This window comes from Panthera tigris, chromosome A2, assembly GCF_018350195.1.
Source record: "Panthera tigris isolate Pti1 chromosome A2, P.tigris_Pti1_mat1.1, whole genome shotgun sequence".
NCBI classification, from domain to species: domain Eukaryota; kingdom Metazoa; phylum Chordata; class Mammalia; order Carnivora; family Felidae; genus Panthera; species Panthera tigris.
Genome location: NC_056661.1, coordinates 162348 through 186495, shown reverse-complemented (window position 1 = coordinate 186495; position 24148 = coordinate 162348). Strand labels below are relative to the sequence as shown.

The 24148-nt window shown below is 60.9% G+C and overlaps 2 protein-coding genes across 3 annotated transcripts; both read right to left on the bottom strand.

The window, feature by feature from the left end:
• Positions 1-798: 798 nt before the first annotated feature.
• On the bottom strand, positions 799-7854 carry TPGS1 (tubulin polyglutamylase complex subunit 1). The gene is made up of 2 exons (XM_042977470.1): positions 7294-7854; positions 799-1619 (listed from the first exon to the last, which is right to left on the bottom strand). Exons 1-2 carry the CDS (start codon positions 7629-7631, stop codon positions 1082-1084), a joined length of 876 nt encoding a protein of 291 aa, XP_042833404.1. The 5' UTR covers positions 7632-7854; the 3' UTR covers positions 799-1081.
• A 951-nt stretch (positions 7855-8805) lies between these two features.
• On the bottom strand, positions 8806-15281 carry MADCAM1 (mucosal vascular addressin cell adhesion molecule 1). Of its 2 annotated transcripts, none has more exons than XM_042977239.1 (5): positions 15020-15281; positions 14566-14838; positions 11871-12194; positions 9818-10192; positions 8806-9157 (listed from the first exon to the last, which is right to left on the bottom strand). In XM_042977239.1, the coding sequence occupies exons 1-5, from the start codon at positions 15078-15080 to the stop codon at positions 9048-9050; spliced, it is 1143 nt and encodes a 380-aa protein (XP_042833173.1). In that variant the 5' UTR covers positions 15081-15281; the 3' UTR covers positions 8806-9047. The 2 variants fall into 2 exon arrangements, with proteins under 2 accessions (XP_042833173.1, XP_042833174.1); XM_042977240.1 differs by having other exon boundaries at positions 12006-12194.
• Between the last annotated feature and the right edge of the window lie 8867 nt (positions 15282-24148).

The following is a 24148-nucleotide window of genomic DNA, read 5'->3' as shown; positions in this document are numbered from 1 at the left end:
GTGGGAACAGAAATGTTGCTGTGGTCGGTTTTGCAAAACACATAGTGGCCACAACTCACAGTTCGCTGATCACCTGGCCTGCGCAGGGGGGAGGGATGGGGAGACAAGGTGGTCCTTGCCATCGGTAGCCTGAAAAATGGTTTCAGCTCTGTTCCCACGGGGTCTCCTTCAATCAGAAAAGGGGCCGAGTCCTGGGTCCCATTTACCAGAGTTGGAGGCGGAGGCCACGAGAGTGAGGTCACCGGCCGACCACCATTCTGGGCTGGGAATGTGACTCCTTCCTCCTGCTCCCAGAGGGGTTCCTCTTGCAAGCAACAGTCCCTTTGGAGGGGAGAGGGGTGCCCAGCGGGTGCTTGGTGAACAGTGATAGGACAGACTTCGCAGGTGTGTGTGGGTTCTGGGTGGACCGACGGCAGGTGACAGAGGTGGTGGAGGGTGTGGGTTCTGGAGTACGCCCCTTGCCGGTAGGGTGACCCTTCACTCCTCTGGGCCTCGCCTTCCCCATCTGCCAAAATCGGGGTAGTGATTTGCCTTCCTCGGAGGCACATAAGACCTTGCAGGGCTCACACGTGTCCGCCGTTTCCATCATCACTGTCACGATTACCTGCCCAGCCGGACTCTTCCTTCGACAGCTGGGGAACCCGTGGCCAGGAACTGGCTGGGTGGGGCACTTGTGGACAGCAGGGCCTCCTGGGTCTCAGGGTTGTGAGTCCAGGGCGCCTCGCTGAGCAGCGGAGGCAGGAGCGGAGAAGCATTTCAGCGGACATGGAGGGGAGGGAGGGGAGCACACACACCGGGTCGGCCTCGAGCACAGACTTTATTGCTGCCGAGGAGAGGGGCCTTTGTGGGGGTGGGGGGACGGGTGCCCGCTCCCTGGGACCCTCGGCCTCCCCTCCGAAGGGGCTGGGGCACGATTCCAGCTTGGAAGGCGGGCGTGGGGAGGGCTCCCCGCACTCCCCACTGCATGCAGGGACACTCCAGTTCCGGCCTCAGACCTGCACTCCGCCAGGGAGCAGGTGGCCACCACCTTGTGGTGCCTCCAGCCGCCCAGGGGGAGGAGGCAGGGCAGGCGTGTGGGCGCTCAGCCCACCGGCTTGACCTTGGCTATGAAGAGGGCGGCAGCCTTCTCCAGGAACTCCTCCCGGGTCATGGGGGAGCTGGGCCGCCGAGCCACCAGGGCGCGGTCCATGGCCAGCGCCAGGCTGTCGGGGCCCAGGCGCGAGCCAGCCTCCAGGAAGCAGGCAGGCACGGCAGCCCCGTCGCTGGCCCGCAGGGCCCCCTCCAGGGTGTCCAGCACGGCCTGGCCCACGCGGCGGTCGGCCACAGCCAGCGTGGGGTCCTCCAGCAGCCGGTAGAGGGCGCCGGCCCGCGCCACAAACTCCAGTAGCACGAAGCAGGTGAGCATCCCGGCGCGGAAGACGTCCAGCGGCACGGCCTCATGGTCCCGGCACTGGATCTTGTGCAGCAGCGGTGCGACGACCTCCTCGGGGGCTTCCCCGTCCCGGCAGATGCGCTTGAGCAGCTCGCTGTAGGTGCGCCCGTCCAGCCCTGGCTTCTTCTTGCGCCCGCTGGCACTCAGGCACTCGTAGGCCACGCCGACGTTGTTGTTGAAGGCCGTCCTGCGGGAGGATAGGCGTGCTGGGCCAGCTGAGCAGAGTCCAGCACAGCCCTGGGACCCCTCCCCTGTCCCCATCTATCTTCCTCCAACAAACCAGGCCTGGGGGAGCCCCAGGGCCTTTGCACGGACTATGTGCTTTGCCTGGAGTGCCCTTCCCCCACAGGTCCTCCAGCTCCTGAGTTTTTACTGAGATGTCACCTTTCCTGTGGGGACCTCCCCTGCCTCGTCTATTTTTCTCCATGGCAGTTACCACCATCCGACTTAGTGTAAGATGTCCTTTCGGAATGTCGGCCCAGGAACCCTAGTGCCTAGAGCACTGCTTGGTGTATGGCAGGTGCTCTAGAAATGTCTGCTAAGTCAACCAACGGGCACTGCCCCACAGGGACCGTCCGACAATCACATTTACGCTTACGGGGTGGTCACTCTTGGCCAAAAGCTGAGCCCAGCGTTTAATACGGATTAGCTTATTTCATTCTGTCACAGTCCCATGGGCCAAAAGTAGGCAAACTACACCAGGGGGTCAAGTCTGCCCCAGCCCCCCCCCCCCCCCCGTCTATTTTGTAAATAAAGCTTTATTGGCACAAGGCCTCGTGTATCCATTGACATGTTGCTTGTGGTCGCTGCAAAGCCAGAGCTGAATGGCTACAACAGCGACTGGGGCACAAAACCACCAGCACAGGAGGGGGCTGGCCCTGCTGTGAGCTGTCGGCGCAAGGTGGGCATGGCTCAGGTTCCCCTGCACGGCCTGGCCGTGCAGGGGCCCTCACGAGCCGATTGGGGAGAACGGCGGTTACGTGCGGGTTGCAGGGTGAGCCTGGGTGGCTGGTTCGCCCCGTGTCTCACTCCCTCACTGGACTGGCAGCCTAGGGCCTGGCCGGTGGCCCAGCGCTACCGTGGCTGGTGGCCCGTTAGCATTTCCACCGTGACCAATAGGTATTGAGGCTCGGTGCAGGCTCACGGTCAGGCCAAGGATCCCAGAGAGGAGGGGGCCGGGCAACTGTGAGGCTTACACTCCTCCTCTGTCCGCTCCGCTCCAGGTGAGGGAAGGTACGCAGAGGCTCCACTCACCTCCCGTGTGACCTGGGCACGTCGTCTCACCTTTCTATGGGCCAGCGAGCAATGGACCCCAGCAAATGCTGGCCCGTAAGCAGCGGGTGCTTAGTGGAGGCTGGGCTGGCGCACGGCCGGTGCTCAGTACATGCTGGTCAATACGTGACCGCCACTGCGGTCATCACTGCTGCCCGGCGTGGGGCTTGTGGGCGGATGTGCTGACCCAGCGAGCTCTGTGGATCGGAGCCCCATGACAGAGGAGGAAACCGAGGCCCAGAGGCTGCAGAAGTGCAGCCTGGGGGGTCTCTCTGCCAGCTGGGACTCGCTTCTCCGTCGGTCGGGCTACAAACCCCTTTCTCTTCTCACTCATTGGCCCCTCGCCATTGCTGGAGCCAGCGGTCGGTGAGACTGCCCCGGGGAGCGCTGGCGTGGCGTTAGTGCTCACTCCTTTACCACGACTGTCACCCACGTGAGCCGATGCCTCAAACCAGCCCTGTGCAGGACTTGGGTTTTGTTTTTAAACATTTGCTTATTTTTGAGAGAGAGAGAGAGAGGAAGCACGAAAGTAGGGGAGGCGCAGAAAGAGGGACACAGGATTGGAAGCAGGCTCCGCGATGTGAGCGCAGAACCCGACGTGGGGCTCCAACTCACGAAACGTGAGATCACGACCTGAGCTGAAATGAGCCGAGATCAAGAGTTGGCCACTTACCCGACCGAGCCACACAGGGGCCCCTGCAGGAGCCCGAAACATTAACTCCTTCCACCGGGAGGAGGAAAGAACGTGGGGGAGGTCCGCTGTGAACAGACTCGGCCGTCACCGGCGCCCCCAGCAGCTACGTGTCGCTGCGTAACAAACTGCCCTGAGCCCAGCGGCCTAAAATGGCAGCAAGTGTTCATGGCCTGTTTCTGCGGGTCGGGGACTCGGCAGTGGCTCAGGGTCTCTCGCGAGGCTGCCGTCAGGGTCCCCTGAAGGCTCACACACCGGCACCCTGGCGCCCGGGCCCGTGGCGTCTCCAGAGCCGCCGTGCGCCCTCCCCACGTGGCAGCCACCCCATCTGACATGCGGGCGCTCTGAAGGCCCACCACGCCCCTCAAGTGAGAGGAGCCACAGGACGTGGCTCCACCACCGACAGGTGAGCGGAGCCACGCGCAGTCCTGTCTCGAGCCAGCTTTGGGAGGGACTGTGGTGTCCCCACGGTCCGCTCCCCGCTGCCGTACTTGGGGAAACCAAGCAAGAGTCCGTGAGCACAGCCCCTCGCGGCCACGGCCTCGTAGTGTGAGAAGCAGTCCTTCGTGTCAGGGCTGTTTGTTACTGCCGCGTGACACGGCTTGTCTCGACCGACACCGACATGGCCCAAGACTCATCTTTTCCAGCCACCGATTCTCTTGAGCGAATTCGCTCCTCCCTAGAGATGGAGACAGCCTGGCGCGAGAAACCCCAGAAGCTGGTTGGGTCCCCTGTTCACCGAGCTCCTGAGCCCCCCACCCTGCGGGTCTGGACCATGAGGGTCCTAATGCCTGTGTTGCAGGATAGAGGGATGGAATTTATGTCAAGGACTTAAAACAGCGCCCCATACGTGGGAGGGCCTCCTGCGCTCTGAGCCGCGTCCAGGGCCGCGGTCCAGTGGGCTGTCCGGATGCCGTCCGCCTCGCGGGGCAGGGAGACACGCAAAGAGGTAATCACAGTCCCAGGCAGGGTGCTGAGGAAGGAGACACCCGGCCTCCAGGGCACTGGCCTCAAGTCAGCCCCTCACCCACACCGCATGCGGGGCCACCTGGCTCTGGCCATGTCACGCTAAAGAGTGCGAGCGTTTGTTTTAAAGATCCGTGTACGTGCGTGTATCTCCAGAATGAGACGTGGAAACGTTTCGCTTTAGACCAGAGGTTCTCAACGGGGGTGAGATCTGGGGACACTTCTGGTTGTTACCACCGGGTGGGTGGAGGCCAGAGGTGCTACTCGGCCCCCGGCAGGGCCTGGGGTGGCCCCACTCAGAGTGAGCTAAGGAACCGGGCTTGGTGGTGCCTTCTGAGCATTTTCCCGGGTCATGGGGTGCGAGGTGGCGCTCTTTCTGTGGCGGTACAGTGGCCCAGAGGCCCCGGGGGCCACATGGCCCTCAGCAGGTCTCATAAAGCTTGTTTTGTGCTCTTGGGGACTTGGGGCTGGCAGGGGGGTGGCCGACTGCACACCACTGCCACCGTCACCAATCCCGGGGGGCCAGCGCTTCTGATTTTGCGAGACGTAGGACAAGGGGAGTTTGGATGACTTCTTCCCAAACCTTTCATGCCGATGACAGCCCCAACCTGGCCCAGTCAGCCCCACCGCATCAGGGCGAAGCTGCCCGGCTTCAGCTGGCGCCCCTGGTTTCCGCCCGGGGACTTGCCTGGCCTGGCTTCTGCCTCTGGCCCGTCAGGCAAGGTTCAGGGCTCCTGACTGCACTGTCTTCTGAGTTAGCCACTGGCTCTGTCTCTGGGGGGCCCAGGTGAGCCCCGATGCCAGCGGCAGACATGCCCTTGTTCACTGCACCCTCAGTGGCCCTGCCGTTCCAAACTGCCTCCAGCCAACGGCTCCCATGCCCCCGCACTGCAGTAAACAGAGTCCCCCCCAAACTGCACGTCTATCCAGAACCTGTGACTGGCCTTATTTGGAAATACAGTCTTTGCTGAGGGAACTAGTTCAGGATGTGGAGATGACATGAGGTGGCCCTACATCAAATGTCCTCAGATGAGAGACAAGAGGACAGAGAGACACAGAAGGAGGGAGGCTTACCCTGGAGGGAGGAGGGCCGCCTGGAGACCCCCGAGCTCGGGAGGCAGGAAGGACCCTCTCCCCTGGAGCCTCCAGAGGGAGCACGGCCCCGGGACACTGACACCTTGATCTCAGACTCTCAGCCTCCAGAACTGTGAGAGAATAAGTCTCTGTGTGTGTTTCTCTTTTTTTAAGATTTTATTTTTAAGTAATCTCTTACACCCAACGTGGGGCTCGAACTTACGACTCTGAGATCAAGAGTCGTGTGCTCTACCTACTGAGCCAGCCAGGTGCCCCGGATACCTGTTGTCTTAAGCCACCGAGTTTGTGGTAATTTGTCCCAGCAGCCACGGGAAAGGAATAGGGCCCTCCTGGCCTTAAATCCAACAGACGCTTTGCAGCCCTCGTCTACGGGCCGCCGGACGGACACAGGACTGCCCCCGGTCCACAAAGTGCCTCCGTGTGAATTAGGAAAAAGCTCTGCAAAAAGCCATTTATATAAATGTCCTCATTTGTGACTGCCTGTGGGCGAGTGCCTCATGCAGTGCTTGACCTGCATCACCGTACATGGTGGCCCTTTTCCTCTCTGCCAGATGCCCCAGGATGCCATTCTCCGCTGGTTCCCGCCCTCATGTCTGGTTGGCCTGATCATGCTTCTTTGCGGGCTCTCTGAGGCTGGGGCTCCTCAGGGTTGGGTCCTGAGCTCTTCTTGGTTCTCCTGAAGCCTTCACACCCCTCCCAGCAGACGACCTCCTGTCCCAGTTGCAGACCTGTCTATTCTCCAGCTGCATGGTTCTCCCAGAGCCTGACTTAGAGTCCTGGAGCAACACTGCACGCTTTCCCCAGACCAATGACCTCCCATCTCAGTGGATGGCCCCATGGGCTACCTGGGACTCCCTTCCCACCCCAGCCCCTGCAGACCTTCAGACACGTGCATGCTCTTCTCAGATGCCCACCCTCCACACCCCTTCCCACACCTGAGACCTCTCCCCAGCTTCTCTGTGCCGTCCTATGGCCTGTACCCAGGACTCTCTTGGGAGGCCGCCCAAAGGTGGGCACGTGCTTGAAATGTGCGGGGCCCCCCTGGTGATCAGGCTGGAACACTCCCTTGCTTGGCTTCCGCTCCCTTCCTTGGTTCTTCTGGAAGCACTCCCTTATAAAATTACCCACACACAGATGCTTGCCTCAGGCTCTGCTTCTAGGGGCCTCTCTCCAGGGGTCTCAACCAAGACCTAGCCATCCACACCCAGTCATGACCTGGTCTGGTGGACGGTGCATGTCAGAAAGCGTCTCCTCAACCCCCCTGATGTGGACCATTCATTCAATCCATGGTCCTCAACCACCTTCCTTGGGCTCAGAACTGTTGGGGGCGGGCCGTGCTCCCGTGCAGTCACCATGTCCTCCACCCCACCAGGCCTCAGCCACCAGAAGGCTAAGGAGCCTGTGGGTCCCACACTGCAGCTCTACAGCCTCCAGGCCAGTGCGCCCGCCGGCTTCGAGCCTGCAGCCCCTCTCCCTGTGCCTAAAGCAGGCCTCTTTCTGGACACCACTCCTGCCCCATGGGCGCTACCTCCTAGGGTAGGGGTCTTGGGTGACTCCACCGCCCAGCCCTGTAAATATCCATTTTCTGGCCTAACGGATGGGGATGCAACGACGCTAGTAACAACACATCTAGGAAAAAACCTAGCTTGTTAGGACCTGGCTCGGAGGTCTCGCTCCGTGACTTTGGATGAAGTCCTCTCTGAGCTTTGTGATTTTTAAAAGTGGCGTGGGCTTCAAGGGGGAACTCAGCACCTGCAGAAAGGCATCACAACACCCGAAGACGGCCAGAACTACAGGCGCCAGCCCCCCCACTCCCCGCCCCGGCCCCGCCCCGCACCTCTGGGAGTGGTGAGCCAGGCGAAGGTGCCACAGCGCGCGGCCCAGGCGCTGCTGCTGCAACAGGAGCTGGCCCGGGGGCTCCCCGGCGCCGCCGTTTGCAGGCGAGCGCAGGCCCATGTTCTCGAAGTAGTGCGCCAGGAAGGCGATCGGCTCCTCGGGCCGCGCCTCCAGCACCTTCAGCAGAGCCGCGCGCAGCATCTCCGTCACGCCGACCTGCCGCAGGAAGTCCTCCTCACTCTCGGTCGCTGCCGCTGCCCGGGACACCGCCGGCCGGCCGCTGTCGGGGAAACTGGCCGCCGGAGCCACGGCCGGCCGCCGCTTCTCCACTGCCGCCATCTTCGCTGAGGGCAGCGGGACCGGAAGCGCCGCCGTATTCCACAGTGCGCTGGCGCCTCGGGACGGCCATCTTGGTTAAGGGCAGAGCCCGCCCGGATCCCGCTGGAAGACTCTGGCAAATAACTGGAGCAGTCCACTTCCTGCCCCCTTGGGTTTTAATTGGCACTTTCCCTCCGGGTTCCTCTTCACGTGGGTTGGACAGCTTTCCAGGCTTCGGTCCGGAACCTGAATTTTACCAGACTCCAAAATGGCTCTCTAGGAAAGGACATGGTTTCTGGCCTGAAGCCGGATTGTTTGCCATCTTGGTAGTGGGCGAGTCCTTCATTAGCATGGTCCCCTAGCAACCGGTTTCCTTGGCTATCAGCGATGCCGGGCGGAGCGTGCGGGCGATTGTTCCAACTCCAGGACGGAGCGCCGCCCCTGCCGTTTTCTGATTTTCCGCTGAGTCTGTGCTCAGCCTGGCCTTCAGCCTAGTCCAATCTCCGTCTGAGTTTCAGGCTCGCCCGGTGGGGCGAGGTCTCCTCTCCCCCGCCAACCACCCACCAGGATGAATTGGGGGATCTGCTCTGAGCTCCCACAGCTCCCTGAATGAGTGGACCAACCAAGGCCCCCATTTCCCCGTCCCATGCTGTTACCTTGCCTCACCACCAGAGGGCTCTCTCACACCACAGCCTCTGAAGCTCTGAACTCTCCGGTAGCTCCCCAGTGCCCTCAGGCGGAATCCTCAGCATCTACAGCTTGTCACCTGCTCATCTGATTTCCAGCTCTCCCCAACCCCACCCGACTGACTTCGCCCCCAAACCACCCCAAGAGAGATAAAATTTCCTTTAACGAGCCACTTCTGTGTCTTTGCTCACACTCCTCCCCATCCCCCCCCCCCCCCCCCCCCCCCAATACCTGTCCCCACTTGTTTTGAGGAATCCCAGTTATTCTCAAGTATCAGTGTTCCCACATCCAGGAGAAGCCACAAACAGTTGTGTTCTCCCACCCGGGCAGAATCCACGCCATGCTCCCTGTTGTGCCCTTTCCCCCAGCCCTGGCCAAGTTGGGGTTGGGTGCCTGTCCATCCCGACCTCTCAGGGGAGCCCCCCAGTGCAGAGGGTCGCTGGGGCTGGGTAGGAGATTCTGGCATCCCCGAAACACCACAGACACCACTGAGGTCAGACCACACGCCCTTTATTCCCTAGCTCTGGCCCATTGGGAGGTGGGGCCCCAGGGGTCCCACTGAGGGGAAACTCAGATGCTGGCCATCACAGTTAGCAGGTCATGGCCGGCTCTCAACCGTGTAGATCCAGAACCCTGCAGATGTCCTCTGTTTGCAGCTGAGTGGAAGGCAAGGAAGGCCATTTCAGGCCAGTCCTCCTCAATCCAGTCCGCGTGGGGCAGGGGCCCAGAGGGTCTGCTGGGGTTTGGTGGTCAGCCAGCAGGCCTGCAGCGTCTCCACAGGCGATGGGTGAGGAACGCCAGGAAGAGCAGCCCCAGCACCAAGCTGCCCGGCCACAGGGCTGCGGATGTCGTTGGGGGACCTAGAGAAGGAAGTGTCGGGAGCTCTGAACACCTCTTGGCGGGTTTGGGGGAGAAGCTTAGTAGAATCTGCTAGGGGCCTCCACATTTACTGGGTTCCCTGAAACTTTACAAAGGACTTCACGGTTTAGAATGTCTTTTGAAATGTCCAAAAGCTGCTAGACTATCCAAAGGTTTTGGAGTGAATCTTTTGAAAGGCACATAGGACCTTGTAGTTAGAAACGGGCTGTCCAGTGAGGTGACCGCCCCCCACGCCTGTGTTTGAAATACGGCATGTCTGAATGGGAAGTGAGGTCAGCGTAAAATCCACACCACGTTTTGAGGACTTAGTTTGAAAAAAGGAGAAAAGAATGTAAGATGTCTCATTTATAGTTCTGAATGTGGCTACTAGAAAATTTGAAATGACCTAAGTGGCTGTATTCTATTCTATAGGCTGTTGTAGGCTATAAAGTTTAGAGTTTACAAAGTGCTGTGAAATCTACACAGTCCCTTAGATTTACAGTCCTTGCCCTGCCAGGTAAGCGTGATCTTACATTTGGGAAGCCCACTGGACAGTTTGGGCAATTGAAGCCGGGCGGGACCATTCCTTGTCTAAGGTCTTGATGCAAGGCTTTCCTCCCTCTGAGGCTCCCCCAGCCCCCTCCCTAGCCCCCAGAACTCACAGATTTCAGGGACCAGGTAGAGGCTGGCCATCTGTCCCCCTGGGTCCAGGCGACACTGAAACCAGCCTTCAGGGTTGCACCTGGCCCACAGCACGGTCAGCCGAGCCAGGGCCCCAGCCTCCTGCCTCTCGTAGGCTTCAAGACCCCCGGGGGCCTGGGTCCAGCTCGCTGACATACCGGGGCCACAGGCTGCCTCACACAGTAGCTCCAGACCCCCTGGTGCTGGTGACTGGTGGATCTCAGGGCGACAGGGCCTGGTGGAGCTGTTCCCAGGCGGGGGCCCAGGACTCCTGGGGCTGTGGGTGGAGCTCAGCTCTGGGGTGGCCTTGGGGGAGGTCGTTACAGGGGGCTCCTGGGAGGTCAGCCTATGCAGGACTGGAAAACAGGGGGGTTGTTTTTTCTCCTGCCCCAGGCCCCTTCTCCTGCCTGCCTCTCCATTTAGACCACAGGGTTTGACCCTGTGGCCCCATCCTGGGCCACTTGGGCAAATCGAAGGGTATCCCAGTGGGTAGGAGTGGGGCCAGGGCCTGTCTTGGTCCTCTCCCCACTCTGAGTAAGCATCTGAACCTCTGCACCTCAATTTCCTCAGTGGTAAAGGGGTTGAGAGCCACCCATCCTAGGGGTGCCATGGAGAGCAATCAGAGTGTGGGCTTGGTGAGTACCGACTTTTATAAATTACAGGGCTAGTAGGTGGACAGAGGGGAGGTGCTCCCTGACAAAGTGAAGGGTGCCGGGGCTCTCTGCTCATCCCTTGTGCTGGAGATGGGAGGCTGAGCCCCAGGAGGGGTTTGTACATCTTACCAGAAAGTACCTTTCAGATCCAGTGGCCTCTCTGTGCGCTCTCCCACCACCCCTTCCCTGCACCCCGCCCCTTCCAATCGATCCCCACCCCCGGGGAGCTCCCTTGATCTACCCCCACCCCGATGACCCCAAGTGCAGTAACATGAGTTTCAGGGTGCCCTGCTGGAGAAGGGATTTGTGCTTTTTTAATGAGAGCCTGCCAGGGGCTTCATGATGTGGGCAGGGCCCCTCCCACATTAGACACGTTGTTAAATTAATAATGTCTGATACGAACTGAGCACCTGCCGTGTTCTTAGCCCCAAGTTAAATGTTTTCATTTGTTCATTCATTCAGCAAGTATTTACTGCGTACCTACCACGTGCCAGGCACCATGATTTCATCTGTCCTTCCGTCCACCCATCCACTCATTCGGAATGTATCTGTTGAATACTTACTATGTGTTGGGCACTGTTTTAGCCACTGGGGACGTAGCCGTGAATAAAACATATTCCTATCTCAGCAAAGCCAACAGTAGGGGAGACAGACAATGGGAAAAAAATGAAGAGAAAATCCAGGATGCCAGATATTGATAAAAAGTGTCAAAGAATATACAATAAGAGAAGTCACATGGCTCGTGTGTGTACACATACATGTGTAAGGGACAGTAACGGTGCTTTGACCCTTCAGACAGGGCAGGAAAAGCCTCACTGGGAAGGCAACCCGAGGAAAGTGAGTGATGGAACAATGGACAGAGCTGGGGGAAGAGCATTCCCAGTGGAGGCTGGAGCATGTGTAAAGGTCCTGAGGCAGGACTGCATCTGGCCTGTTGGAGGAGCAGCTGGGAGGCTCATGTGGCTGGAGCAGGGTGATGGAGGAAGAGGGAGGAGGTGACAGCAGGTCATTCGAGGCCCCGTGGATGAAGGAGGATTGGTTGTTTGTTTGGTTTTTTTTTACCCTGAGGGAGGTAGGAGCCCTGGAGGACTGTGGGCAAAGTAGGACAGGATCTCAGGGGGTCCGACACAGGGTAGGTGCTCAATAAATCTGGTGAATGACTGAATAGGTGAGTAGGGAACGTCACTCTGGTGGCATTTGATAGCCCCACCTGCTGTGGGAATTGTGACCGGTCCACACCGGGACACAGCAGGTGAGGGGTGGAGCCAGGATTCCAGAAGAGCCCCCCGGGCAGCACTCATCAAGGCACATAGGAGCTGGGTGACTTCACCTACTTCCTGGGGACACCGAGTGCAGGCTGTCCAGAACCCCGAAGACTCACCTGGGATGGGCTGGTGGTGGCTCAGCTCCAAGCCAGGCAGCTTCATGGTTGCCTGGCAGTGGAGGGTGGGTGGGGTGGGGGTCCCCAGGGGGGGCAACAGCCAGCGCTCTGTCACTCGGAACAGCAGGTCCTCACCTTGCTGGGGCTCCTCCTCCACATCCCGGCCCAGGGCCTGCACCCCCTCCAGTTCTCGGTCCCCCAGGAGCAGGGACAAGGAGAGGGCCTCGGGACTGACGGGCGTGACATTGTGCGCCGTGCAGGCTACCTCTCGGTCCTGCTCGGCCACCAGGGCCACTGGGGAGACAGTCAGCTGGGCTGGGAACGCTGCAGAACGGACAGAGGGTTGGGGCCAGGTGGGCTTAGCCCGTAGGTCAGCTGGGCCCTGAGGAGGAGACTTGAGGGCAGGGCCAAGGGGTGAGTGGGGGCTGCTGGTGCACAGGGTGAGGGGAAGGCCCGGCGGCCACAGCTCGTGTGTCCAGAGTGCAAGATGCTGAAGAGGAGAGCAGAGCAGAAGGGGCGGGAGTCAGGAGGGGCGGGGTGGGGGGGTGAGGAGAGCAGAGCAGAAGGGGCGGGACTCAGGTGGGGGGGAGAACAGAGCAGAGCAGAAGGGGCAGGAGTCAGGAGGGGCGGGGTGGGGGGTGAGGAGAGCAGAGCAGAAGGGGCGGGAGTCAGGTGGGGGGGGAGAACAGAGCAGAGCAGAAGGGGCGGGAGCCAGGAGGGGTGGGGTGGGGGGTGAGGAGAGCAGAGCAGAAGGGGCGGGAGGCAGGAGGGGCGGGGTGGGGGGTGAGGAGAGCAGAGCAGAAGGGGCGGGAGTCAGGAGGGGCGGGGTGGGGGGTGAGGAGAGCAGAGCAGAAGGGGCGGGAGTCAGGTGGGGGGGAGAACAGAGCAGAGCAGAAGGGGCAGGAGTCAGGAGGGGTGGGGTGGGGGTTGAGGAGAGCAGAGCAGAAGGGGCGGGAGTCAGGTGGGGGGGAGAACAGAGCAGAGCAGAAGGGGCAGGAGTCAGGAGGGGTGGGGTGGGGGGTGAGGAGAGCAGAGCAGAAGGGGCGGGAGTCAGGTGGGGGGGGAGAACAGAGCAGAGCAGAAGGGGCAGGAGTCAGGAGGGGCGGGGTGGGGGGGTGAGGAGAGCAGAGCAGAAGGGGCGGGAGTCAGGTGGGGGGGGAGAACAGAGCAGAGCAGAAGGGGCGGGAGCCAGGAGGGGTGGGGTGGGGGGTGAGGAGAGCAGAGCAGAAGGGGCGGGAGGCAGGAGGGGCGGGGTGGGGGGTGAGGAGAGCAGAGCAGAAGGGGCGGGAGTCAGGAGGGGCGGGGTGGGGGGTGAGGAGAGCAGAGCAGAAGGGGCAGGAGTCAGGAGGGGCGGGGTGGGGGGTGAGGAGAGCAGAGCAGAAGGGGCGGGAGTCAGGAGGGGCGGGGTGGGGATGAGGAGAGCAGAGCAGAAGGGGCGGGAGTCAGGTGGGGGGGGGAGAACAGAGCAGAGCAGAACGGGCAGGAGTCAGGAGGGGCGGGGTGGGGGATGAGGAGAGCAGAGCAGAAGGGGCGGGAGTCAGGTGGGGGGGGGAGAACAGAGCAGAGCAGAACGGGCAGGAGTCAGGAGGGGTGGGGTGGGGGGTGAGGAGAGCAGAGCAGAAGGGGCGGGAGTCAGGTGGGGGGAGAGAACAGAGCAGAGCAGAAGGGGCAGGAGTCAGGAGGGGCGGGGTGGGGGGTGAGGAGAGCAGAGCAGAAGGGGCGGGAGTCAGGAGGGGCGGGGTGGGGGATGAGGAGAGCAGAGCAGAAGGGGCGGGAGTCAGGTGGGGGGGGGAGAACAGAGCAGAGCAGAACGGGCAGGAGTCAGGAGGGGCGGGGTGGGGGATGAGGAGAGCAGAGCAGAAGGGGCGGGAGTCAGGTGGGGGGGGAGAACAGAGCAGAGCAGAACGGGCAGGAGTCAGGAGGGGTGGGGTGGGGGGTGAGGAGAGCAGAGCAGAAGGGGCGGGAGTCAGGTGGGGGGGGGAGAACAGAGCAGAGCAGAACGGGCAGGAGTCAGGAGGGGCGGGGTGGGGGATGAGGAGAGCAGAGCAGAAGGGGCGGGAGTCAGGTGGAGGGGGAGAACAGAGCAGAGCAGAAGGGGCGGGAGTCAGGAGGGGCGGGGTGGGGGGGTGAGGAGAGCAGAGCAGAAGGGGCAGGAGTCAGGAGGGGTGGGGTGGGGGGTGAGGAGAGCAGAGCAGAAGGGGCGGGACTCAGGTGGGGGGGGAGAACAGAGCAGAGCAGAAGGGGCGGGAGTCAGGAGGGGCGGGGTGGGGGGTGAGGAGAGCAGAGCAGAAGGGGCGGGAGTCAGGTGGGGGGGGAGAACAGAGCAGAGCAGAAGGGGCAGGAGTCAGGAGGGGCGGGGTGGGGGATGAGGAGAGCAGAGCAGAAGGGGTGGGAGTCAGGTGGGGGGGGAGAACAGAGCAGAGCAGAACGGGCGGGAGTCAGGAGGGGCGGGGTGGGGGGTGAGGAGAGCAGAGCAGAAGGGGCGGGAGTCAGGAGGGGCACTGGGCAGGGGTGAGGAGGGCGGGGAATGGGTTGCTGAGTGACTCAGGCTGAGCTGGGGCAGTCTCTGATCGGGGGTGGGGGCGGGCTGGGCAATCTGGGAGGGCGCCCAGGAAAACGCGGTATCGGACCGAGGCAGGGCAGGGCTGCTGGGCCGCGGAAAGTGCGAGGGCGGCAGGGGGGTTCGGGAGCTCACCGAACACCAGGAGCTGCACGGTCCGCTGGAAGGTCAGGTCCCCGCAGGAGCCCACGCACACGCGCGGGCCCGCCGCCGACAGGGAGGCGTTGTGCACGGTGAGGACGCTGCGGCCTGCGTCCGACCGCACGGCGCCCAGGCTGGTGTCCAGGCCGCGCCACTGCACCGAGGGCGCCCGGTGGCCGGCGCAGGCCAGCCGGCAGGTGAGCCGCCGCGACCCGCCCAAGGACACCGCCACCACCGGGTCTGGGGGCTCCACCTCCAGGGGCCCACCTGCGGGCAGAAGGCGCTCTCAGCCCAGACCCCACCCCCACCCCAGCGGCGGACCCCCTTGTCCCCGCCTTAGGGTCCTCAGCGGCCTCCCCGCCGCCCTGCTCCAGTCCTCCCTGTGCCAGCAGCCCCCTCCCCCCCGCCCCAAACTCGTTCCCCTAACGGGGCCCCTTGCCTTGCTGACCGAGGCCTCGATGGAGGAGCCCCAGGAAGAAGGGGAGCAGGAGGCAGAGGCTCTGGTCCATGCCGGGTCCGGCTCTTTCCCCCGCCCAACAGGACTGGCTTAAATAGTGGTGACCCGGCTCCTTCCCGCCGCCCCCTCCTCCAGCGAGTCCCTGGGGGTTTCCCGAGGGGGTTTCCCGTCCTGACCCCCGACCCTGGAGGCGACGGCGGCGCTGCGAGGCAGAGGCCCGGGGCCAGAGATGGGGGGCGGGGGGACCTCGCGGCCGAAGTCAGAACAGAGGGAGCGGGAGCGGGAAGGTATGAGCGCACTCCAGTTTGAGAGACCGGAAGATCGGAGGCTGGAGGCCAGAGAGGGGTGGCAGTTGAGGTCAACTGAATGGAAATCAGAACCAGGCCGGGGGAGGCTGAGCGGGGGCGGGGGTGGAGAGTAGCCTCCTTACCTCCCGGAAGTGCAGAGATGGGTGGGTGGGAGGTGGCCTCCTGGCGGCTAGAGTCTCTGGGGTGGGCTCCTGGGGGGGCGGTTTCTGGGGTGCGGCCTCCTGAAAGAGGGGTCCTTCAGGGTGAGGATTTTGGGGTGGTGGGGGTCTCCTAGGGGTTATGTTCTCTGAGACGGGAGGGTCTCCTGGGGGTGATGGAGCTGAGACAGGTACCGCCGCGGCCTCTGAGCTTGTCTGCCCTCAGGTAAGACAGCTCTGGCCCTTGGGAGTCTGGGATCTCCCTGCGGTGTTCCACACGGGTCCTGAGATCCACAGGGAGGCCTGGGAAGGGACTCTGGCCAGGCTCCCCACTCACAGCTGTCATCAGTGAGTCCTGAGAAATCCGTCCACGGTTTCCTCTTGCCTCTCAGCCTGGCCTCGTTTCTTTGTCCTTTGTGGCCATGCATCACCAGCCCCCAGAGTGACACCTCTCTGCGCACGGTGACTCACACCGCAAGGCTGCCTGTGGCATAAAGGGAAGAACCCTCACTTGCCGGGAGCCTTGCAGGGCCGGGCAGCCTCAGGGCCTTGGCGTGGCGGTGCCCTCACCCTGTGCCGCCTCTGCCCAAAGGTTGCCTCCTCAGAGTCTTTCCCAAGCAGCTTCAGTCTCCCCGGCAATGAGGTGTCGATGGGCCACTAGCCCTGCGCCTGTGTCCTCTCAGTGTCTCAACTGCCAGAGGCAGAAACCGAGGCACAAGAGCAGGGGCTGGTAGCACAGGGGGGAAACTGAGGCGTCTGTGTGAGCTGAGTCCTGTCTTCCTTGGTCCCACCCCCCTCGAGCCTTGTGCCGGGAAAGCGGCACAGGAAGGTGGACGCCAAGGTGCGGCCCTCCCCGGGCCGGAGGTGCGGGCCTTTCTCGGGAAGCTGGGCTCTTAACCCGGGCAGGGGGCAGTGGGCCCAGTGAATGGGCCTCTTCCCAGCCCCTGACCCTGCTTCCTGCTTCCGTCCCTGCTGAGGCCTCTTGTAGGGTGTGACCCAGCTCTCTGGGCTATGCCTCCCCACCCATCACCGGTGCTCCATGGTGCTCATTCCAAGCCCCAAACGCTCTACCTGTGTGGATGACAGACCCTCGCGCTCAAGGACACTCACAGCTCTAATCACCGCTGGTATGGGCTGATCAGATTAAGAGGGTTCTGGGCAGAGGTGAGGAGGAGCTGGAACCTGGGGTGGGGGGAGGGGAGGGGGGGAAGAGGGGGGAAGAGGGACGGGACAGGGCCTGGAGAGAGGGTCGAGGTGGACCCTGGGGAGAGGGGGGGGAACTCTGGGAGCCCAGGACCAGCACTGGAGGGGACTGAACGGCATTTCGCGCCTGCATCTGGTCTCATATCTGGTCTCATTGTTAGGAGACTGAGCCCATGGAGCCGCCTGGGTGGGGACTGAGGTCCTCCCCTACATCCCCGCCCCCCCCAACCTGAGCTTCCTGCAGTGCCTGCCTGCAGATCCCCCCCTCCTTCCCGGCATTGTCCCCGCCCAGGATGAAGTCCTCAGTGGCCTTGGCAGGAAACCTCCTTCCCATGGAGGGTCCCAGCCTCCCCCCACCCAAGACTTGTCATCGTGGACTCCACCTTCCCATGACAGCAGTAGTTCTCTGGGGGGGGGGGGTGCTGGCTTCCTCAGAGGGTATCCAGGGGAGACCACTTGCCCAGCCCCCCAGAGATGCCCATTCTCTTCAGGGACACCCTTCCCACCGGGGCTGGGCCAGCTCCACTCATTGGTGCTACTGGTCAGTTGGGGGCTCACAGCTCTTTCTTTGACGTGGGCTGGAGCCATGAGGGCAGGGTCTTCTGGGGTCCTTCATCTAGCTCTGGTGCTGGAGGACCCCAGACGTAGGACGTGCCCCCCCGCCCCCTCCTGTGGTCACTCTCTGCTTCTGTGGGTCTCAGGGATGGTGGAGAAGGCTATGGAGGCTGTGAATGATTCTTTAATAAAGACCCACGCAGAAGGCTCTGGAGGGCTGGCAAAATTGCCCTGAAGTTGCCTGGCTGAGCTAACCAAGGGATCATGGCAGGAGGGATGATCCCCAGGGCACCAAGGTTGGGGGCCGGAGCCCCAAGTAAATAGTGAACACTGAATGCTCATGAAGGACAACACTGCATGAGTCTCTTTCTGTGAAGCTCAGCCCCAAACTCGTGGTGACCAGGTAGCTGTCACAGGCAGGGCTGTTAGACCCGGGGGTCTACACCCTCCCTGACCCCTTGGGGCCTGTCTGAGGACCTGAGATTTAAGTTGTCATGAGCATCAAGGGGGCAGAGGCTTTGGGCTGTGATATCTGATTCGGACTGAACGGAGGCACCCAGTGCGGGGTGGGGTTGGGGTAGTCTGCAAAGGCCCCGCAGCTGGGCCCGGTGTCCCTGGGGACTGTGGCGGGTCCCCCCACCAGGGGGACCTCAGGCTGGGGTAGCGCTGAGGGAGTTGAATAGGCTGGGTTGGGGGTGCCCTGAAGATCCTTGGGCCCTGAGGAGCCGGAAGGCACATCTTGGTGACAGCTGATTTTGGGGTGCTGGCTCCATCACTCCGAGGCTGGGGGACCTGAGCGGGAGTTGTTGGGGCCAGGGCTCCCAGAACTGTAACCCCTGACCTCAGGCCCTGTTGCTAAGTCAGGCTATGCTGTCCTCTAGCAGCGGCTTCTTGCTGATGGGGGCCCCACCCGAAGGGCTGTGGGACACCTTGGGGGCCCACCACCAAGCTTGTTGTGGGCACTGGGCTGCAGGGCAGGTGATTGTGCTGGGGGCGGGGGGAGGTCAAAAGGGTGACCAGGAGCTCGAGGAGAACAGAGGAGGTGCTGAAGGGGAAGGGGGGCCCAGGGTGATGCGCCAGTGAGAAGACAGTGAGCATCAGAGGTCAATGTGGGTGTCCCTGGAGGCAGGCAGGTAGACATGTGGGACGCAGGAGGGTCAAGGGTTTGTCCAAACGGTTTGCCATGCTGGTCCTGACAGCTTTGTCTGGGGCCCCGGGCCACCATTTTGCTCAGCTCCATGCGGGACAGATGGAAGACAAAGCTGTAGTTGGGGCGGGGGGGGGGGCCCAGCCTCTTGCACAGGCCACGGATGCTGGCAGTCCTGTTCTGCACGACGCCTGGGGCCAGAACTGCAGGTGAGTCAGCGCCCCTCCCGGATGCCCCCCAGGGCAGGGGGCAGAACAGGCCCAAAGTGAGCCTAGGAGGTACGGGCAGACCAGGGTGGAGTTCTGGGGCCAGTCCTGTCAGTCTAACCAGCGATCTGCCCATCTGTCCGTGGGTCATCCGCCACTGTCCATCCATCTATCTCTCCACTCCTTGACCGTCTGTCCATCCCGCTGCCCATCGTCTGTGCATCTACCTGTGCACATGTCCGTCATGTGGACACCCGCTCATTTGTCCTGCCCCGACTGAGTGCCCTCACCATTCTCCCCTCGGGCTGACCGTGCCGACTACAGCCGTCACGGACTGGGGACCAGCTGTACCTGACGAGGCAGTCACTGCTGTGCCCCAGAAAGATGCAGTGCTGGTGACTCCTTGGCTTTTCTGTGAGGCGGTGGGCCACCCTTTCCCCATCCCCATCCGTGTCCGTATCCATCCACGTAGATGTGGCAGTAGATTCACATCGTTCAGAAGGGTTTGCCCAGGGTCGCCGGGTCCGTGGCTGGGTGATTCCAGCCACGTGCTACGTCAGCCTGGCCCAGCAACCACCGGAGGGCCGGGCTGGCGAGGTGACAGCTTTGGGCCACACCGTGAACGGAGGCCAGGGCAGCACTGTCACTGATTTGTCCCTATTGACCACCTGAAATATAATTCTGAATTAAAGTTTCAACTTACAAGCAGACACTTGACTCAATTACTAGAAAACTTGTAAGTATGTTTGCAACAACTTGGCTTTGTGAATCTACTTTTTCACCTGCAATTTTATTAAATCTTATAGATGAAAAACATCCAATGAAAATTAAATGTAAAATGCACGTAAGTGTAAAATACAGACTAAACTTTGAGGATTTAGTATGAAGAATGTCACATATCCTAATATTTACTATATGTTGAGGGGCGCCTGGGTGGCTCAGTCGGTTAAGCGTCTGACTTCAGCTCAGATCATGATCTCACGGTCTGTGAGTTTGAGCCCCGCATCGGGCTCTGTGCGGACAGCTCAGAGCCTGGAGCCTGTTTCGGATTCTGTGTCTCCCTCTCTCTCTGACCCTCCCCTGTTCATGCTCTGTCTCTCTCTGCGTCAAAAATAAATGTTAAAATTTTTTTAAAATATTGATTACATATTGAAACAACTGTACTTTGAATATACTATATATAAAATACATTTTATTTTACATTCTATAAAACTCATTTTATTTATGCTACCTTTTAATTTTTTATTTATCAAAATGTTTATTTTTGAGAGAGAGAGAGGGAGAATGCGAGTGGAGAAGGTGCAGAGAGAGAGGGAGACAGAGGATCCGAAGCAGGCTCCACGCTGACAGCAGAGGGCCTGATTCGAGGCTCGAACTCATGAACCGTGAGATCATAACCTGACCCGAAAGCTGACACTTAACTGACTGAACCACCCAGGTGCCCCTTAAAGTTTAAAAAAAATTTATTTATTTTGGGGGCACCGGGCGGCTCGGTCAGTTAAGCGTCTGACTCTTGCTTTCGGCTCAGGTCATGATCTCCTGGTTCGTGGGCTGGAGCCCTGCACTGACATCGAGGAGGCTGCTTGGGATTCTTTCTTGCCCTCTCTCTCTCTGCCTTTCCCCTGCTCGAGTGTGCTCTCCCTCTTTCTCAAGAGAAATAAACTTAAATAAAAAAAGGTTTATTCATTTTTGAAAGAGAGAGAGTGAGCAGAGGAGGGGCAGAAAGAGAGGGACAGAGCATCAGAGGCAGGCTCCATGCTGACAGCAGAGAGCCTGATGCGGGGCTCAAACTCATGAACTGTGAGATCATGACCTGAGCTTAAGGAAGTCGGACGCTTAACCAACTGAGCCACCCAGGTGCCCCTATGCTACTTTTTAGAAAGTTATGTATTGATTTATTGATTTATAGAGCATGAGCTGGGGAGGGGCAGAGGCAGAGGGAGAGAGAGAATCTTAAGCAGGATCTACGCCCAGCGGAGCCCGCCATACTTGGCCTCAAGAGATCATGACCTGATCTGAAATCAGAGTTGGAGGCTTAACCAACTAAGCTGCCCAGGCGCCCTAAGACTTTTTTTTAAAGTAACCTTTCCACCAGTGTGGGGCTCAAACTCACAACCCTAGAACAAGAGTCGCGTGCTCCCCTGACTGAGCCAGCCAGATGCTATTTATGTCCCTTTTTCACTGTGTTTTTTTCAGCATGGTTGCGGAGCATTTAAGTGAGCTGTGTGTTCTAGTGGGCAGGGGGCTCTGTCCTCAGGCTGGGTTTGTGGCCTGTCTTGGGCACAGAATGGAAATGTCCTTTGGTTAGGTGGGTAGCTCCCCTCTCCTCCACCTACCTGCAGGCTAAGACCTGGGAACCCCTGGTGTTTCATCACACTAGGACAGTGGTTCTTACCCTGGTGATCCTGGGTGATATGTAGCAGAGGCAGGTGGTTGTCGGGGGTGGGGGGTGCTCCTGGCATGGCGATGGGGGCTGCTACTGCTCAACCCCCCCCCCCCCCCACGGGGCCCAGAGAACAATCGAGCCCCAATGCCAGCAGTGCTGGGAACTTCAGAGGTTGGGAAATGCTGGATGGGTGACGATGGTGGAGGGGTAGGGATTGAGGCCGGGGTTAGGGTTAGGCTGAGGCCGGGGGTCACGGTCGGCGCTCACACCAGAGCCCTTCAGAGAAGGTCTCTTGCCCAGGAAGCTTCTTTCAGGCGTCTGCACCTGCGACATGGGTTAGGCCACGGATGGCACGGATGGGAGTCTAGCGGTTATGTCTGAGTGATGAGGCGGGGCCAAGTTCAGAGCATGGAGGTGGTTCTGCGAGGAAGGTGGGAACTGAGGTTGCAGGACTGTGCCCGGGTGTCTGCGACAGGGGCCTGGGTGGACCGAGCTGGCTTTGGGGCTTCTGGGAAGGGAGGGGGTTCAGCGTCCAAGGCTAAGACTGGAGTCCCGGCCCGTCCATACGGGCTATGGGTGCCCAGTATGGTTAGGGTTGGGGTAGGGTTCCGGATCGGGCCGGCGCCGAGGGTCAGGGGTGGGCACGGGCTCGGGCACTTTCGGCGCCGCCGTCCTCGGTGACGATCTTCTTGGCCAGCGGGACATCGCGAATCTTGTCGTCGGCAGCGGCGCCGCGGCCCCGCAGCACGTTCGCATCCTGCCTTCCGGCCCCGGTCCCGCCCACAAGTCCCGGCGGGCCCTGCGCTCGCCCCGCGCTGCCGCACTACAACTCCCGGCATGCCGCGGACCCCGGTCGGTGTTTCCCACAAAGCACCGCGCACAGCGCCTGCAGGGCTCCGAGCCGCGGACCCGCGGGGGCAGGGGCGCGTGCTGTGGGCTCCTGGCTGCTTGCGAGGTCGCGCGAGGAACTGCGGTGCTCGCCCCCCGCCCCCAGCCCTCTGGGGTGGGCACCGGCCCGACGTCTCGGTCGCGCGTCCGCGGGGCCGGTGTCGGGGAGGCAGCGAGAGGTCCTGAACCCGGGATCTGCGTGCGGAACCCGGAGGCAGCAGGCGCTCGATAGATACGCGCGGCATGAGTGCACAGAGGGGCGTCTCTGGGACCGGAGTCCGAGGCCGCGGGGTTCCTGCTCTCTTCCCCGCGGGGCCGGGATCGCGGCTAGGGGCGCTGGGATCCCTCTGCGAGAAGAGGCCTGTTGCTGGAGGCCGGGGGCTTATTGACCGCCCTGGGGCCAAGGTGCTGGGGAACTCGAGTGTATCATCTAAGGGTTGGAGGATGTTTCCGGAGTCTGGCGAAATGGTGGCAGAGACCCGAGTCAGGCCGAAGGGTGGCTTGTCACGGGGGGCCTGATGTCAAAGTCTGAGAGCAGTTGCTAGGGATGAGGGTGACTCAATTCAACCAGTATTTATTGAATGCTTCCTAGATGCCAAGCGTTGTTCTAGGTGCCAGGGTGACAGCAGAAATCCAGGTGGGCAGACCCCTGCCCCAAGGAGCGTTCATTCTAATGGAAGGGGGAGGGGGCAGGAGAAACAGGGTCAAAAGCCTAACTCTGTGGCGCATGCTCATTCCTGTGGTGTCGCTATCCCGTCGTGGCTGAACAAACCACCATCATGACTACCTACGTGGCATCAACCAGCTCACAGAACTCCTGCAAGCTGCACAGTGGTCTCTCACAACTCCAGCCCAACACTGTGCAATGGGAAGAATGGTATACTGTGGTAGCGAGTGATAAATTCCGTGAGAAAAAACGAGTAAGGTGGAAGAGGGATCGGTAGAGTGGTAAGCTGGGTGGTCAGAGGATGTCTGCAAGGAGAGGTCTGAGCAGAGACTTGAAGGGACTGCAGAGACTTAGCGAGCATGTATGGGGGAAAGGGTGTACCGGGTGGAAGGTACAGTGAGTGCAAAGGCTCTGAGGCTGGAGCTGCCTGGTGTGTTCTAGAAAAGCAAAGAAGGCAGAGGGCTGCAGCAGAGGGATGGATGGAGCCAGAGAGGAGAGAAAGCACTTGGCTGGGTAGGAGTTTGTAGGCTCCAGGAAAGCCTGCCGGGACCCCTATCCAGCCCTCCAGTCCTCCCAGTACAGCCCTTCCTTCCTCTGAACCTCAGTGTTTGCATCTGTAAAATGGAGACCCTTCAGACATGCAGCCGGGCACCCAGCAGAACACGAGAGCTCTGTCCCACGTGGAGAGCTGCCACTTTCCTGGAGGGAGACCGGAGGGGAGCCTGGCTCCCCTGGTTCACTGTGTTCTTGTCTTGGGAGAACAAGTCTTCTTTGTTAGAGTCCGCTGGGAACAAAGGGGCAGGAAGCCACAGAGGCACGTGAGTCTGAGTCAGGGGGCTGACCTCAGGACAGAGGACAATTGCGAGTGCCCTGGGGGAGTGACAGATCAGGGCAACTGGGGAGCCAGAGCCGCAGCTAACGCTGGATGGGGCGGCCCATGAACACCTGGCCTGCTGCCACCCGTGTGCCAGGGACAGAGAACAGCAGGCCAGTCACTGACCCAGCCTCCTGGCGGTGCAGCCCCACTTTCAGCCTCCAGATGATTCCAGAAGGGAATGGTGGGGACTTAGACCCACAGCAGTGGTGATGTCAGTGATAGCCCCCTTCACCCACAAGTCAAAGGTGTTTGCTCTGCACCTGCTCTGGACTCCTACCGCCTCTTCCCGTGTGCGCGCCTATGTGTGCGTGTGCTAGCGTTTTGCGTAGAGGAGTGTGGGGGAGACTGGCGATAAACAACTAAAGAAATAAGGCCCCTCGTCTGGGTTAAGGTCAGATCCGTTCTTGAGGAGATTCAGGTCCAAAGAAGCCTTGACTTCTTTTCTCTTACACCTGACCTCACCCCTCCTCTGCCCAGGGCCCTTCAGGCTCCCACCTCCCTCAGGGTAAAAGCCCGTGTCCACCACCTGCCCCCTCACCCCATCCTTCTCCCTTCCCTCCCTCTCCTCCTCTCCTCCTTGCTATGCTGGTCCAGCCACAAGAGCTTCCTCGCTCTTCAACACAAAGGCCCAGCGATTCCCCAGGGCCTTGGCACAGGCTGTGCCCTCCGCCTGGAATGTTGGGAATGGCATTATCTGCAGTAGCCTCAAGGGGAAACCTCCTAGAAGCTCATCAGATAAAGTGTGC